General features: G+C 37.4%; 1 protein-coding gene across 1 annotated transcript in view; it reads right to left on the bottom strand.

The window, feature by feature from the left end:
- Window positions 1-18,948, bottom strand: part of MAN2A1 (mannosidase alpha class 2A member 1) — a 102,627-nt gene that overhangs the window by 78,705 nt on the left and 4,974 nt on the right. The window contains exons 2-3 of the mRNA XM_027880849.1: window positions 10,989-11,249; window positions 631-775 (exon numbers count right to left, since the gene is read on the bottom strand). Of these exons, the coding sequence (XP_027736650.1) occupies window positions 631-775; window positions 10,989-11,249 (406 nt within the window). The remainder of the gene's footprint in view (window positions 1-630; window positions 776-10,988; window positions 11,250-18,948) is intronic.

Here is an 18,948-nt window from a genome sequence, read left to right as displayed (position 1 = left end):
GTGTATATGTATCAGGACTATACTGTACCAGTATATTTCACTGCTTTTTGGTAAATTTGACAGTAATTTCAAAAAAAGGGAACATTTCTCTATTTTATAACATCGAGTTAAGATGAAGAAGTGAAATTAGGTAGGTATACCTAGTTTTCTATTTAAATCTAGACATTGTATTATCCAGCTGGAGGTTGGAGGTGTGCACAAAACAGTAAAGGAAGTGTTACAGTCAGAAACTTGAGATTTACCATCGTCACATCTTCCAAAAGCATAGTTCTTTAGCGCAGGCTAAGGGTTACATATCTGTGACAGTGCAAAAGTCAAAATAAGAACAGCAAATAATGAAGCACTGAATAAACTGAATGGGTTACCAGAAGGATGAACACAGAAAATTCGTATTACATTCCAATATCAACAATGAAGTTCTACTCTGGTTACTAAATAAGTAGATGTACAATTTGTATCATAACAGTTGTCATTAGCACCAGAATTATACATCTGTTTAAGATAGATAGATTTAATCTAACATATTAACTAATATACTTCAAAAAAAACCCAAACCTTGACAAAAATGGCAATATATTTCCTTAATTCAAAAGGCTCTAGGTAGTCAAATCAACCAAGTTAAAATATTACCTGGGTCATTATGGGAGTGAGGCACAACAAAAACTTGAAGTGGTTCACTGTCCCATTCATTTTCATTGTATGTGATATCAAATCCTTGTTTCCAAACGCCACCATCTGGATTATCAAAAGGAAGAATGTCATAGACATCCAGCATCTAAAAAAAAAAAAACAAAACCCAAGGCATATAAAACATGAATTCAGAAAAACAGTTCTGCTATTAAAAACCAAAGCTGTTTTCAATGAAAATGGATGAGTTTGTTCATTACAGAGGGAGAGATAACGTGCCAAATGAATAGAAAAATGACAAATGAGAGCAACTTTCAAGTCACACCAGGACACCCAAGACACAGCTGACAGGAAGAGGAGCATTTGGCAGGCTCTATTCTGAGGAAACTGAAATTGATTAGACAAACAGTAGGATTAAGAGCCTTAAAACACTTTTAAAAATTATGGCAGCTCACAATGGCTGGGGCAGGAGGGTATGAAGGACTATGCGGAAAAGCACAGCACACTAAATAGGAATGCAGAAAATGAAGAAAACAAGCAATAAACAAGCAGTAAGAAGGAATAACAGCATGAGAGAGATCAAGGCAAAAGTCAAGCTCAGAAAAGGGAACTGAAAAAAACTACCAAGAAAAAAACATTCATAACTATACCCAGGGCCTGTAACAAAGCTCCTTGTATATCTACTCTTGCCCAGTACAATAATGGTACAAGAGAGGACATATTTAATTTTTCAATGCAAATGAGAAGGTTAAAGGTAAATAAAGCAACTGTAGAGTAACTTTAACAAGTTCCTATGAAATTTAGGGAACACCACACAGCACCAAACAGAGCCTACTAATGTCAGTTTTTTAGGGTTTGGGTTTGTTTTTTTTTTTTTTTTTTTGTTAGCTGTGGTCTACTTTTAAGAAAGAAGAAAAGATATAAGCATGAGCTGTCACTGGACAAGCCTTTTCCTGACATTCTAATTAAAAAACTAAACTTTAATTAGTTCTAACTCTGTGTTAGAATATGATTAGTCACCTGACAAAATTTCTAGAACAAACAATTTCTCTCCACAACAAAAGCCTGAATGAGTCATTTACTACTTTAACATCACAGAAGTTAAAACTTTCCAGTGGTAAGCTGGTTTCTGTCCTGCTAGGAAACTTTAAAAAACTACACACATCTGAAACAACATCTGACTAAAGAAGGTAAGGCCTTCCTTGTGATGGTTGACTTTGGCCCCCATCCAGCTGCTCTCTCACACTTCCTCATCAACAGGACCAGGGGAGAAATAAGATTAAAATATGATCTGTGAAGATAAAAACACGGATAACACGGTTTGGGATTTCAGGGGTCTTCTCAGACCAGCGGGTTCACTGCTGAGCTGCAGTTTCTCTCATTGTGCCCGGTGGTGTATCGGCCGAGCTCAGAGGTCAAATCACACAGAGATACCAGCTGTGGGTGCTAAAGCTGATCTAACTTTATTTTACAAAATGGAGGGGGTTTATATGCAGTTAAGGAAGGTTCTGGAAAAAGGGGATAGGTATATATATAAATTTGGACAGGGCATTGGATAGGATTTAAGATTGATTTACTTAATAGGGGGGATACATGCACCTTCAGATAACTACTAAGTTCTTAACTAGGAAAACTACAAATCTCTAACTGGACATTGGCCAATCAGAGAAACCTATTCTCCCCCATGAAAGAGGGAGAGCTCACAATCTAAAGTCTGTTTGTCTGATGCTGTCTGGTCTATGTTGCCGGACAGTGCTTCCTTCCACCTTCTAAACTCCTGTTCCTCATCCAGGTTACTCCCAACACAGGGAGATCACTTACCAATTATCACCACAGAAAAAAAAAAAAAAAAGACCTGCCTTCAGGAACAGTAAATTAATTTATTGACAAAAAAAATAGAATTGGATAGTGAGACGTCAATTCCTATTGTTTCCTATCAGTCATTCCTTCCTTCTTGCACTTTTTTGCCTGCTCCAGCATGGGGTCCCTTCCACAAGCTACAGTACTTCAGGAACTCCTCCAGTATGGGTCTCTTAAGGGCTCTAGTTCCTCATGGAACTATCTACCTGCTCTGGCATGGGGTCCTCCACAAATTTCAAGAGAATACTTACTCCACTGTAAGTATTCTCTCACCTGCTCCAGTGACTAGAATACCTTCTCTGCTTCCTTCATCAAACACCTTGGGGTCCACAGGTTGTTTCTCTCCCTTGTTTAACCTTAAACCAGACTGACATGCAACATTTTCCCCTTCTTAAAACACACTCTCCCAGAGGTAGCACCACCCTTTGCTGATGGAGGGTTTGGTTGTATCCTGTGCTGGGTCTCTTTTGTTGCTGCCAAGAACAGCTCCAGAGCAGCATTGGCCTTTCCTTATGCACATCACCCCTGGAGCCCCTCACTACCAACACCTGGACATCTGCACCCAGAGCATTCCACCATCACATCCATGAAACACTAAAGAAGAGTCTATAATATTTTATAGACATATATACATATATTATATACATTCATCACATACTCTTCACAATCTCCACTTATATTTACAAAAAAACATTTTGGACACCAAAATCAAAATGACATAAGAACACCGAAAAAGTGGAAATATTTTACACGTACCCACACACAAGGTAAAATTCAACTCCTTGTACTTTTACCTCACAACAACAACAAAAGACCTTTGGACAATATTGATTAATGCAAAACACAGGCGCAATACTTGCATAACTGGGCATTCTGCACTGTCAGCCTAAAGGTCCCAAATAAGGGTTATGTTGAAATTAGCCTAATGGTATATTTTCTAAATACACTATTTTAGGTTAATTCATATTTTATATAAATAATATATATCTAATAATAGATAATATATATAATATCTATACTTACATATATATGATATATATAATTATATGCTATTATTATATATTTTCACAGTATGGTATCTTCTAAAATCTCACTTTGAGGAGGAAGAGCATTTTTTCTCTGCAATGCATGGTTCTGAAGAAAATGGAAGTGCATATTCTATAAATTTGCCAGTTAACAATTAATGATCTGAAAATTTATAAACTCTTTGAACATTTCAACCATGAAAATGTATTTGTTTAAAAAGCAGTAATTTATGGAACTCCACACTTTCCTATGAGTTTTTCTCATGGACGGAGTCTGAATTTTACAAGGAACTTTCTGCAGTCTGCAAGATAGCAATTTTTACAGTCCATAACATAGATAATTTTTCCCCTAACATCTACAACCTTAGAGTTATCTCAAACCATGCTTATATGACTCTGAGCTCAAGAGATGGAAACTGCAATTCAGAAAATAGGTCTTGGAATCTTAATCAACAAGTTGTATAAAAACTGCTTGAATTACCTGACCCAACCTATCATCTAGAGGTTTTTGCTGCCTGCCAGGGGCCTGGATCCTGCATACTGTAGTGGAACTGTTGAAGCTTGTCCAATTCAGTGACTACTAGCCCTTGTTGTTCTTCCATGTAGATACCAATGATACTGCCAGAGGCAACCCAGACTGCATAAAAAGTGACTGCAGAGTTCTGTGAGTAGTAATGAAGGTCACAGAGGCCCAGGAGGTGTACTCTTCTATCCCAGCAGGGAGGGTCAGGTGTGAGAGGAAGATACTGATAGTACAGATCACTAGTTGGCCTCAGAGCTGGTGTTTGAAACACGCTTCAGGATTCCATGATCATGGGACCCTGTTTGCATATCTCTGTTTGCTTAGAAGAGATGAGATCCAACTCACTAAGTGCACAGAGATATTTTTGCCAGAAGGATGGCTGACCTATTAAGGACAACTTCTAGCTAAGAATAAAGGGGAGACAGCAGCCCTGTGGGGGAACAATGGTCAGGAACAATGTGACATGAAAGAATTTTAAAAATATATCATAATTTCAGAAATCAAGAAAACAAGGCTTAAACACGGTCACTTCTAACATTTGTAGGTGAGCAAGCAAGTGCCTGCACAATTGTACACAATTACAGAGAAATCCCCAAAACTCTTTCTGGGAAACAGCATGCTGGGGTGGTTCACTGAAGTACACTAAAGGAAATAAACATAATGAGTTAAGAGAGCAGGGTGCAGTTGCAAGCCTATGATCTTATGATAATGGTGACATGGTGGGATGACTCTAATGACTGTAAAGTTGCATTGGAAGGACTCAAGATTCTGAGGAAAGACAGGCCAGAAAGACAAGGAGGGAGCATTGGCTTTTATGTGAGAGAGGACATTTATGTGAGAGAGGAGCTGATGTGCAGGGAGCTCTGCCTGTGGGTTTGAAGTTGGAAAGGGATAAAACCAGGTTTGCTAGAGATAAGCCTGAGCACAGCACTCCGAAGTTTGAGGGTCAGTGTGCTAGCCAGGCCCTTCAGTCTGCCATCTCCTTGGAGTGGAGGATGGAGATCCACGTGACAGCAAAAACACAAGGGCAGAAACTACAGAAGTCCCTAAGAATGGTCACATACAAATTAGAGCTTCCCCCAAAAAAAAAGCTGGCAGTAACAATAGCCCAACTGAAATGCATCTACACCAATGAACACAATATGGGAAACAAACAGAAGCTGGAAGCAATTGTGCAGCAGGAAAACTATGACGTAGTTGCTGTCACAGAAACATGGTGGGATGACTCACCCAACAGGAATGCTGCAATGGATTGTTATTACCTCTTAAGAAGGGATAGACAAGGAAGGAGAGGCAGTGGAGTAGCCCTGTATGTGAGTGAGTGTTTTGACTGTCCAGAGCTTTACGATGATGACAATACCACTGAGTGTTTATAGGCAAGAATAAGTGGGAAAGCCAAGAAGACCTGCCTACCATGGTGACAGTCTGTTATAGGCTACACAGGCAGGATGATGAGGCAGATAAAATATTCTCCAAGTAGAAGTCTTAAAACTGCTAGCCATTGTTCTCATGGGGGACTCATGGAGTTAACAGATGTGTGCTAGAAATACAACACAATGGAGACAAATCAATTTAGGAGGTTCCTGGAGAATATGGAAGACAACTTCCTGACACAGCTGGTGAGAGACTGGTCCATCCAGCTAGGGGATGGACCCGCAGGACCTGCTGTTTGTGAACTGGTGTTGTGGTGGTCAGAAGCCATCTTGGCCTCAGTGATCAACCAAGGAGAGTTTTTAACTCCTGAAGAAGCAAGGAGCAGGGCCAGCAACACTGCTGCCACCATGGGCTTCTTCTCAGAGGGGAGACTCTGACCTGTGGAGAAGCCTGCTTGACAGAACCCACTGGGAGGCAGTCCTGAAGGGCAAAAGGGCTCAGGAAGGCCAGGCATTATTCACAAAGGAAACCCTAAAGGAGCAGCAGCAGTCTGTTCACATGTGTCAGAAAACAAGTCCCCAGGGAGGACATGCCTCGCTGAACAAGCTTGTTGAACTCAGGGCTGGAATCAGAAAAAAAAAAAAGAGAATTCTTTGGAAAAAGAGGGAGGTCACTCTGGAGGACTACAAGGATGTTGTGAGGTTATGCAGAGTGAAAACTGGAAGGATGAAAGCCCAACTAGAATTTAATCTGGCTACTGCAGTAAAAGACAATAAAAAATGTTTCTATAAATACATTAACAACAGGAGGGCTAAGGAGACTCTCCATCCTTTATTAGATGTGGTGTGAAATGTAGTGACGAAGGACAAGGAAAAGACTGAGGTACTAAATGTTTTGTCTCAGTCTTAAACAGTAAGACCACTTGCTCTTTAGGTACTTAGTGCCCTGAGTTGGAAGATGGAGATGGGGTGCAGAATCAAGCAACCATAACCCCAGAGCAAATGGTCAGCAACCTGTTACATCACTTAACACAAAAGTTGGGCAGGGACTAGGAAAGCTCTACAAAGAAATCTGGACAGACTGGATTCGTGGGATTAGGTCAATTGTATGGGGTTCAACAGGGACAAGCGCCAGGTCTTGCCCTTGGATTACAACAACCCCCTGCAGTGCTACAGGTTGAGGGGAAATGGGCTGGAAAGCTGCCTAGAGGAAAAAGACGGGGGTATCAGCTACCAGCAGTGTGCCAACGTGGGAAGAAGGCAAGTGGTATCCTGGCCTGTATCAGAAACAGTGTGTCCAGCAAGTAAGTTACTGTTCCTCTGTACTGGGCAGTGGTGAGGCACCTCAAATCCTGAGTCCAGTTCTAGTCCCCTCACTACAAGAAGGGCATTGAGGTGCTGGAGAAAGGCAGTGGACTTCAGGAAAGCAGGGTCTGAACACTTTGCTTGGCAAAGTCCCACAGGATAAGGCCCTTGGGAAGGAAAAGGGTCCCAAAAAAACTGGTTAATATTCAAGGATCACCTCCTTCAAGCTGAAGACAAGTCCATCCCAGAAGTCAGGTAAAAATGCCAGGAAGCCTGCACGGATGAAAAAGGAGCTTCTGGCAAAATGTGAACACAAAAAGGAAGCCTACAGAGGGTGAAAGCAGAGACTGGTGGGAGTGTGGTGGATTGACTGTGGCTGTATATCAGGTGCCTACCAAAGCCACTCTATCACTTCCCTCTGTAATTGGACATGGAAGAGAAAAGGCACGTGAGTTAAGAGCAGGGATCACTCACTGATTACCATCACAGGCAAAATACACTTGACTTAGGGAAATCAGTTGAATTTATTACTAATTAAAAACAGAGTAAGATAATGAGAAGTGAAACAAGTTTTAAAAGCACCTGCCCTAGGGTACTGTGTCCACTTCCAAGTTTACCAGTACAAGTGACATGGACACACTGGAAAGAGACCTGCAGAGGGCTATTAAGATGGTGAAGGAACTGGAGCAGCTCTCACTGCTGCTGTCAAGGAAAGACAGAGAGATGGAACAATTTAACCTAGAGAAGGTTTGGGAGAATCTTATCAATGTGTAGCAATACTGGAAGGGACAGTGCACAGCAGGTGGAGTCAGCTTCTTTCCACTGGTGCCCAGTTACAGAACCAGAGGCAATGGGCAAACACTGAAACACTGAAGGTTCCTCCTGAAATGCAACAGGTGACCCCACTTGAGTTGGTAGTTGGACAGAGGACCTCCATAGGTCCCTCTCAACCTCAAAAAAAAAAAAAAAAAAATCAGTCATTTTGTGATTAGAATTTTAATCAGAAGCAGTTAAAAAAAAAAAAAAACCTTTGGAAAAAAATACTTCCACTGTAATAAACTAAAGCCATATCAGGCTGAAATCACTACCTATGCCAAGACATCTGAAAGACAGAAGTCATTTTTGTCTTTCATACAACACTATCATCAGTAAGAATTCTGCAAAGGATAAATCATCACTCGAATAAGTTGCATGACTGCAAGTGAAGAATAAGTTCTAATTCCTTAGTCAGGAAAAGCAAAAAAGGTTATAGCAAGTATTTCATGGACACATATTAATTTCATGTCTAAGTATAAAACACTGATATAGAAAGCAAAGATTTTGTTAAAACAGTAGACAGATAGAAATTCAAAAAGAATGCTGCCTGTCTTCATTATGGTTGCTTCAGAAGACAGTCATGCTGTTACAAGCTTTTCATTAAAACATATGAAAATTTATTGGTTGTCTTTTTTTTCCTATATGGGCTTAATCTTCTTCTATGCTGAGGGACTCAAATGGCTAAAGTAATGCAAATCTTGTGAAAAAAATCACAAGATTTTACCCACAACATTTAATCACAACATTTACCCCCGTGAATATTAAACTATTGCACAGAAGAAATAAATCCATAGTTTGTGCCTCTTCAGAGTACCTTTTTAAAGAGTGACTCATGTCTCATTTTTAAAAGAAGTAACATTGCTAAGCTCAAATATTACATGCTTCAGAAGCTGAAAAGGACAAGGCAGGAGACACCTCTCTGTATTATTTAAAAAGCCTTCCAGTTCAGCACGATGGTCGTCGAGAATTCTATTTTCTCTGGGCACAAATGCCAAATATTTCTTGAACTACTGAACTAAAAAATCATCGGGTCGTATCCATACTTAATCCAGTGTTCTTCATTTGTTGGTTTTATTACCTATCTCCATCATTCATCCTTTGAAAAAAATGTGCACATTAATCTTTCATTTGAATTGAATTATAGCATTCTCAAGTGAGTGTTGTTTTCAGTTTCCAGCTCTATGACAATTTTCTACCTACTTACAAACATCACAAGTAGCAAGTATACAACGTCTTGATTTATAATTCCTCCGTGAAAAAGAATCTTTTGGTTGCCTCATCCAAGCATCTTTTGGTCTCATGTTTTATGAAAATACATCTCTTTGAGAACCAAATTCCAGTAATATTTCTCACTGAAATATCGAAGTTTTCTAATCTCTACTAGAATGTCTTCTCACAATGGTTTCCCCCTTGAGGGAGACTATAATGATTTTCCGCAACTTATTCAGTGAAGACTCTTTTGCCTTTATTCCCTAATGTTATTTTTTATCCAAACACTATGTCTCACCCATATTAGCTCTTATTACTTCATCTCTCATATACCCTCTTAAGAGACAAATATGGGACAAGTAATGTCCAAGTCTGTGTGTTTAAGTTAACATTTATGAACAGCAGGCAATTAACACTTACAAGCTGTTTTAAAATTCAAAATTTTTTTTTTTTTAAAATGCTCCAAATAATTATTCACAGTGTCTCAGATAAATTAACTGAGCTTACAGAATCCATCAGGGCTGGCAAGGTACTAAATAGTAAAACTGTATTCAAATATAGTAATAATACAGCAATTTAGATCAGTTCATTAATATGGTGTAACAGGAATTCTGCTAAAGCTGAGGTCTTGGATTACGTAACTGAAATGCAGACCACACTCACAGGATGAGAAACTGTACACAGAAGCAATATTAAAGTGACTTAGTGATGACAATGAATAACCTGCTGAGTACAAGGCACTCATGCAATGACACAACGAACATTAGAGCCCTCCTTTCCTGCAAGGAAAGAAAGTATGAGTAGGGAAACAAGATGTTTGGTTTTTGAGTACATGTAAAATCACCTTAAAGGTAGAGAAAATTATCCAAAAGCAGTTTAGCTATTACAACTTCCCATTACCTAGGTAGTAAGCACATTAGCTGACAGTAGGTGCATGTTCTGACATTCTCCAAATGTGAAGTAAAATATGAGAATCAGTTAAGAAAAGATCTTTTGGCCTTCTGTTCATAACAGGTAAACATGCCCAAGAATTTAAGACAACAGATTTTTACCTCAAAACTCATGATTCTCATTTACTAGAGCTTATTTTTATGCATGTATCATTTAATATGGTAACAGACTGTATGATGAATAACCTGTTAACAATCCACTAACTTGAACACACATAATCGTAGGTCCACATGCTTCACTTCCCTGCACAGAAGTCTGAATGTATATTAGAAACATGATCAGATATTGCCTTTAAAAAGCCTATTTTATCTGTAAAAGACTTGTTAAGGTGGAGGCTATCCCTGAAAACTTTAAAGGCGTTAAGCATGATACATCAGTGGTTACAACTGTTCTAATAGGTGTACTTATTCTTCTGAAGTGCAGAGTCTTTCTCCTGCAATAGAAATACTTTAAATTCTAAAATGAGAAAGCTGGACTTCAAAATTTAATCTTTGCTTTAGAGTACTATGAATATTTATAGTACTCCCACAAGGCTCACAAAAACAGTACAGATCACAAACTTCACAGAGTATTCTCAGTGCTCCTGAATCCCTCCATTAAAACTGAATATATAAGAGTCCATGAACTCACAAGCATCACCAGAAAGAAAAATAAATTCAACTTGAAGTGTCTGACTTTAAAAACTTCAACCTCCCCAGTTCTTTGCCAACCAGTCAACATGGTAAATGTTTCTCCTTTATGATCAAAGTGCCTACACAAACTAGAGACACATAGGAAGGCTGAAGTACAGAAATGACATTCAAAAGGCAACAGTGGACCCAAGATTTTTTTTAAATTATTAATTAATGAACATTCTTTACCTCCCCATCAAGACTCTACTTATACATTCCTAAAAAGTAAAATCTACTTAAATCAAGACTATCCACTATTTCTAGTTTATTTTTCAACAGTTTTAGAACAATTTGGAGAGAGACACTCAAATAAATTATTTCCAAAGAACTGATGGGACAATAATCTGTTTATAATCACTTTGTTTTCATTTCTTCAAGGATTTTAAGCTTTCTCAACAATTGACTCTTAATAATCACTAATCAATTTCTAGACAGTTTTTTAAAAAGGTGAAAAAGGAACAGTTTCATAACATCTGGTAAACACAACAGTCACTTGAACAACTCTAACAGAACAACTCTTAGATCAGGAGCTTAGTACCAACCTTTTAGCTGTAATTTGACATTTTCAGAATTAAAAGGTAATGATAGCTGGGACTCCAGCAGAATAAGACAAAGATGTACGGCTTACCTGTACATCCGAACTATGACTTCCACTTTTTGAAGCAAACAAACAATCCTCAGAATCAATGGCAAACAAAACTGAAGCAGAAGGAAAGAGCTCAGAAACAGATCCTTGACTGAAGTTTATGGCCTCTGGATTTTTCTGACCATCTTTTACTGATTCACTCAGATTGATCACAGAATCTCGTATGTTTGAAATAATCTCATTATTTTCTGCCAACAGGCGTTCTAAATGATCTATTTTTTCCTGCAATATTGAAAGCTGGCCCTAGGGAGGGAAAAAAAAAAAAAAGGAAAGTTTAATTATTTTTCAGACGAATTCTTGACAGAATTAAAAAAAAAAAAAATTCCACAATAGCATGTGATCACACAAAAAATTCCAAAATATATTCATTTTATATAAAGACAATCTACAAAGGAACTGACCCAACAAATGAAACTTTCACTTTTCAGTGTAAGGCAAAAGAGTAAAAGATATATTTTCCTTTATGAATTCACAGCACAAGATTTAATCAGTGATACAAAGATACTCTTTAAAGTCACACTCTTTCAAGAAGCAATTATGCCTACTTCAACTTCTTTCACATATGTCAGATTTACAAAAATCTGATCTTTTCATTTATCAGAACACCAAACAAAGCCAATTTTTACAGTCAGTCACAATGTGATGGGACTAACAGGATGTAAATATTTCAGGGTTTTCCTGTACATGTAAAACAGTATTTCAATAAATATCAAGTTTCTTACTTTCAGTGAAAGAGAGAAATAAACTTCCACAGAGAAATAAACAAAAGCACTTTATGGGGGTAAAAGATCCCTTAACAGCCTGATCAGAGGAATAATCTGTACAATTGGACCATTACAAGCATCAAGAAAATCCTGTAAAAGAGAGATCAAGCTAATAGCATTTTTAGTCAGAAGGTCATCTGACTAAGCGATGGGATTTTGTAGATGATTCTGGTGTGCACCCCATAGGAAGGTTGCAGAACAACATCGGTGTGAATTGAAAGTCAGCATATTTCCCAAGCAACATGGAAGGAGAGAGATTCTACACAGTAATTTAACAGCATCTATTGAATGTATTGTTGGAATACAGGAAGGAGCATAGCCAAATAAGATACCTCCAAATGCTACTGCCTTCTCATGCAGTAGCTACTCCTTCCAAATTATTTGAGGTATGCCTTTAGGTATGCCTTTTTTCAAGCATGAATGAGTTAGCTTTAACAGAATTACAAAAAGCCCAATTATTTCACATTATTTAATGTGATTTTCATCTTAACAGTAATTTCTTTATTTACTCAGAATGACTTTAACATAAAATAATAAGAAATTATAAGAGATTAAAAAAACAAACAAACAAACAAAAAAACCCCAGTCACTTCCTATTATTAAAGTTGTGGTCACCCCCCAAAATATACCATGTATGATTAGGTATTTTTGCAAGTAGCTGTTGTTAAAACAAAACCTTCTACAGATTCAGGTATCTACATTTTACCATTATATTCAACACAAATAACATTGATTCAGTAGACAGGTACTCTGTCACTTATGATTTTAATAACTTTTTCCTAGCACCAATGCCTTATTTTCTTAGGACTACAGTATAATATTAGAAACAACATCTGTACATGACACTTTTTTCCCTTTTAATAATTCACTTGAAGTATTTGTATTTTCCTTTTCAGCAACTGTAGTTTGCAAAGGATTAAGCCTCCTTTCTAAATTGATGTGTACATTCTTTTAAATTCTGCTCACTTAGAGAAGCCTGCAAGAATAAAAAAAACACACCTTACCAAGGGATACTAATCAGCCTTTTGGATTCCCAACTGTCATTGCTATAATTCTACCCATTAGAATAATTCTACCTTTAATTTATCCTTTTATGAAAGTTCTTTGTAATTTTGCAGAAAATAAGTTTTATTAATTTTTCTAACATGGTAGTAAGTTTGTCCCCTCATTTTTTGGGTTGTGTGAAGTGCTGGCCCACTGTTTTGTTGTTTTTGTTTGTTCATTTCTTAGATTGATACATCCTGAAAACAAAGATTTTAAAATGCAACACAGTCAGACAGCTATCGCTTTCCCAAAAGAGAAAAATATATTTTGACAACAGAACCAGATTAAGTTAATCGAGATGTAGGGCAAATATCCTAGAATCCCAATGTTTAAAGATAAATTCTACAAACTTATAAAACAGATGAACTGAAAACAAGAAGAAATTAATACACAGATGATGGAATACTGGAAAGAAAGAAAAATAAATAAAACCCGAACACGAACAGACTGTAGTACTATGCCCCCTGGTGGCACAAAAGAAACAACCAGATGGAAATCTTTCAAATACTACATTAAAGATACTCTGTGCACATTTCTGTGTAAAATCAGTGTTTTCCCTTGTAATGATGTTTAGGATGTATGAAAGGTTTCTTTACACAGAAAACTAGCAGCCTATTATGCCACTCACTCTGAAACTAACACATATAAAACAATACTTGATAGGGGCTTTACAGGCTGCCCAACATAGGCTCTGATCTTTAGATTCTTAGGAAGCTTCAGTACAGCTGCCACCTATACAAAGTATTACCTGCCTCACTGCACATGACTGCAATCCAAAGTCACCAAGTGTGCAACTCAAACACTGTTCACACTTAATCCCATCTCTATATACACTGCCTATATAACTATGAAATCAGACACCTGATTAAAATTTATATTGTCATTTACATATGTTGTAGAAATATTTTACCTTTCTTAAACAAAAAGATATTTATATTGCTTTGCAATAGCTTTTCAACCACCTGGTCATATGTTACACCACCAATCTTACTAATATCATCTAACCAATTATAGTCTCTCCAGCATAATAACAAACAGGGGGAAACAAAAATTACTTTAAAACCTCACCAAATATATGTTTAGATTGATCCTCCCATTGTCATACACTGCCAACCCCTAGGAGACAGATATGAACTTCTGATTTGGAGGTCATGTCATATTTCATATCTTTAGACAGACCTTTCATTTAACTTGTTGCACTTTAAACCTTCACATATCTGCAACAGGTTCTACCAGTTTCTTTGTAAATCAGGTTTCCTGTTTAAAAATAGTAATTTGTTCTCAGATGACCTTCAAACAATGACTTCATATGTTGCTCCACATATCCAGCAATAATCCAGCTGCAGGGTTCAAGCCTACCTAGGACACTGATTTTCAGGAGTCTATTAAAGTATGTTACTTTAACTTTTGAGGAAGATCTTCTGTTATTCGGAGAAAGAAATCCTTACAAAGACCTCCCAGTGTGGAATTTAACAGAGGACATTAATACAGAAAATCCTGCTTTCTCTTCTGAAGACTATGAGATACGTCATGCCTGTCTTTGAAAGCATTTAAACATGCCACGTGCTAACAACTTGAATGCTAAATATGAAATAAAAAGCTATAGTTAAGAGCATGTAACTAAGATCTCATGCACTACCCAAGTTAAAACAGACATGCAACCAAATTTTTGAGAACATCAAAATATTTTCAATTTTGTTGTGAAATGCCACATCCATGAGAATTTACTTTAAGAAACAACAGTGTCACAGACTTGAAATGGCTTCCAGCCTTTATTCAGCATGAAAATAATTAACATCATGAATCTATTCTCAAAGTTAAAATTTCACATGGATTCAAATCACGCAAAAGCTAGGTCTATTTTCATTGCACAGTAACCTTTTCACCTTACTCATGTTAAATAGATATCACCTATTCAACAGTAAAAGGATTTTAAAATATGAGCTGAACATGGAAAATGCTGCAACTCTTCAAAACAATAAATTTAACACATGAAAATAAATTCAGTTTCAATATTTCTAGAGGAAGGCAACTGACTTACTTCAAATGTCAAGGCCAAACAGTATCAGTGAAGTTAGTCTGAAGCTCTTTCATCTTATTAGTTGTTAGTAACAGATGTTGACTTACTAGTAGAACAGATTAGAAGCATGTTAACAGGGGATACTACAAACATCTAATTAAAATATAAAACACACAGATCCTCTCCATTACTAAAACCATACTCCAGTGTTTTGTTTTAAATTAGGCTTTCAATTTCTCTTTTTTCTTCTTTTTTTTTTTTACCCGAACAGAGATGTACCAATTTTAACTTAACCAGCACCGTCTGAAATTTTGTTTTCTACATATCCCATAGATACTGGATAGCAAAAGTTGGGCTAGCTGCACAATTCATAAATATTAGTAGACCTACTCCTGATTTTACATCATCAAGTCTTCTCACAAAAGAAGCAATCCTGATCCAAGACTTTGAAAAATGCCTAACTGCGATGAAAATTGGAGGTACGCCGTCTAAGTGTGTCCTAGTCCAAACAAACAACACTAAAGAATGCTCTGTTAATCTACACACTTGTTTTAATACAAGTAAAATAAATATAAAGTTATGTGAATCACTTGGCCTACGCAACCAGTTATTAAGTTTACAACAACTTTGGTGTAAGATTCTTACATTTCTATCTTTTAACATAGATGAATGTGCAAATAAAGATTTTATTACAAAGCAAGAAAAGCAATCCTCCTGTTACTCCACAGCAAAGGAAGTGTTTCGACAAGAAGAGTAAAGTATGAGCAAATCCAATAGTGCTGAAAGTAGCTACAGTTGCACTGGTAGAAGAATGGCATCACACGAGCCAACACACTGTGGTTACATAGGACTGGACTTTACCAACAAAATCCTTCCATGTGAGGGCAGCATAGATCAGCACACCCTCCTCCCACTTGGAACAAAAACTGTCCACACCTGTTAGCTGCACTGAGAAACCTGCCATTACCACCACATGAACCAGCTACATAAACAGTTCCTTATGCTTCATTCAGCCTGAACCCTTCAGTGGTTTTCATGCCCCAAATACTCCAAAGCAGTCTGCCTTCCCACTGCCCTCTTCTTGTCCTTCTCTGCTTGCTTCTGATGCCAGTCTGACCTGCAGCAAGGACTCTTCAGAAAGGAGCATGCTGCCACTCAGCATAAGGAGGGAAGCCCAATAGCAAAAGGAGAGACACCAATGTTTTATTATGGGGAAGTGGACAGTTTCTCCAACGTAAGCATTGTACATTGTAGAAAAGACATTAGTTGCAACTTTCATTTCCTGAGTGAATGCTCACTCCTTCCCTAAATGCAGTAACTTCCAACAGGCTACACTGATGATCATTTCCTCAGGAAAAAGACAGCTAGCTCAAATAATTGAAGAGGGACTATGAAAGGCCCACAGATGAGATCATCTCACAGAAACAAGCCGTCAGAGGAGAAATCTGCATTATAGACTTCTGATGTTACATCAGCTGGAATTTGGTTATTTGTATCCAGACTCAGCCAGGAACCACCAAGTGTTTGGTTCAAAACCAGAAAGAGCCCACTTTATTTCTTACCCACATGAACAAGCAGGAGACCACAAAGGAGCTGGCAGTGTCCTATATAAGAGACTGGTGCACTAATGAAGTGTGGTGAAGAAAGCAGAGTACCACAATGAACAGAGCTCTCCAAGGGATGTGGAATTCAAGATCTTTGCCTATACACATTTACTGTAGCAAGCAGTGAGAAAACTGTACTCTGGCTGCACTGAATGGCAGTCATCTTAATGGTTTTCTGCACCAGTCTTGTCAATTCAGGTACATCTTTCAAAATTATGCACTAACTTTGCTAAAATCTTGATATAAACCTCTGAAGAGATGTCAGCCTATCAAGATAGTAAGACAAAGAAGCATTCACTATCAGAGCACTTTATAGCGAACAGAACATACTAAATACATAATTAAATGGTCACCTCCAGCATAGAAAAAACAAGCAGGTAAAAGTGAAAAATGCAACCTGGTGTAGCATCAAAGCTTAATACTTGAACACACTGTTTCAGCACGTATTCACTTTGTGATATAGGACATAGAACAAAAAATGAGCATACAGTGCACCAGTTAAAAGAACAATTCAAGGTCTGAAGACTTTACTGATCTGGGCAGAAGGCATTTGTGCATTTGTGACAATGAAAAGTACATAAGTAATCCTGTTAGTACTATCCTACCTTTAAAGTATTATTCAAAAGAAGTGCACTCTATAAAGACATTGGATTTCTTCTGAATTAAATAACTGCAAAACAAAAGCTGTTCTCTTTAAAAAAATTAGGAAAGTTCTGATTCAAAAATGCAACAACATGACAGATAGATTTTAAGAAGTTGATGGACTTCCATATTTTCCTTTACCAGAGGCAGCAATAACAGGAATGCTTAATGTACTATTATACTAGATTTAAGTTTTGTGTAATTTACAGAGACAAATTTAAGGCATGCTGTTAGGGATTAGTTTTGACACCAGCATTGTGATCTGAAGGCAAGGAGAAAAGAAAAGGAGATGGAGAGAAATCTAGAAATACTCAGTTTAAAGTCAGTTAAACTGAAAAATGTCCACTGTGACTGATACATTTCAGTTTCATTTCCTTTCTGATTTCCCTTCCTACCCTAAGTCAAATCCTTATTTAAATGACTACCAGTACAAGACCGAAGGACAGCTTACATGCCATTAGGATTATGAGCATTTTAATAATGGTTATTTTCATTTGAACAATCAAAACTTAAAATAATGTGTTAGACAAATAAAAGCTCAAAGTAAGAATAAACTAGAAAACCTCTCTCCATGTACTTTATAGTTAAGTTAGGTATTGGCTCTAGGAAGCAGAAGGAAGCACTCAATTATAGTTAGTGTTACTACTCTGTAAAATACATTTTGCTCAATATTTTGCACCAGATTCAAAGACTGTAATTGAGGGAGGCTATTAGCTTCTGCTTGACTGCTGCTTAGCGAGATCTTAGAAAACGTGCAAGCAATGAAAACGCTCTCTGAACATTAGGAAAACAAAGAATTGTTACTGACCTGTAATTATGTTCACAAAGACAGCTTCTCCTCCTCTGCAATGTACTACAAGCTCAGCAGAAGTAATCCTAAATTTCAATTATTTTGCACGCAAGATCATTTACGTGACATTCAAAGGCTATTAGATTGTGAACTTACTAAGGGTTTTGTTTGTTTGTTTTTAAAATCAGTCAATACATTTCAAATTCAGGAAAATTATGACTCTTTGTTTGGATTTTCACTCAACATTCAATCTCCTCAATTGTGAAACTTCTAAGAACGCTAGTAAAAGTCACTGTGCCCACAATTTCTCAGTGCCCAGAAGTCAAAAAGTGACAACTTCAAAATGATGCATAACCTTAATGATCACTATTCACATTTTAGAGTAAAACAAACATTTCCTAAATGCCTTCCAACACTTCTGCAAACACAAGTCCTGTTCCGTGTTACACAACATTGACTGGAAAGCTCCCAAACAAGTTCATGAAAACGCATCAACTACTCTGAACGTGCAGCTTCAAAACGTGTCCATGTAAGTCACTGATTTCAGTTACTTCACTATGGCAAGGCACATAGCCAAAATCTACATGGAAAAGGTGTTTATAGGGTATCTGTGGGGCATAATACCTACCAAGCATCAGCTGATACACTGCAACTACAGAGGGCTGACTGAAGGCAGACCTTCTTAGAGTAGAAGTGCTACCTCCGCAGCACTCCAGAATAAAGTTCACAAGGCACCTTTGTTCAACACACAAATCAAAGAACTGCTGGTATTTCTGCCATGTGTTTGGTCCTTATTTCCCGCTATTACTGCTCCACCCTTCCGTGATTCATATTTTGGCCAAGTGGTACTACTGTCAAATTATTGGCAAGTTCAGATGAAATAATACCCTGGACTGCAACAATCAGCAGTTGTGCAATTTATGCTGAAGTATTTGATACATTGTGTAGATGCCTTGAAAGCATGATTCCAGTAAAGAAGCTTTACAGGTACCACCAAGAGCCAGGATACTTAATGTTTTGCTGGAAGGACATTGGAAACAAATAAAAGAAAAAATAAACAAGAAAAACCCTCAAAAAA

This window comes from Empidonax traillii, unplaced genomic scaffold (assembly GCF_003031625.1).
Source record: "Empidonax traillii isolate 1590-97213 ecotype Southwest subspecies unplaced genomic scaffold, ASM303162v1 scaffold75:size1520028, whole genome shotgun sequence".
Taxonomy (NCBI): domain Eukaryota; kingdom Metazoa; phylum Chordata; class Aves; order Passeriformes; family Tyrannidae; genus Empidonax; species Empidonax traillii.
Note: the sequence above shows the minus strand (reverse complement) of the source record. Positions and strands in the feature narration are given on the sequence as shown.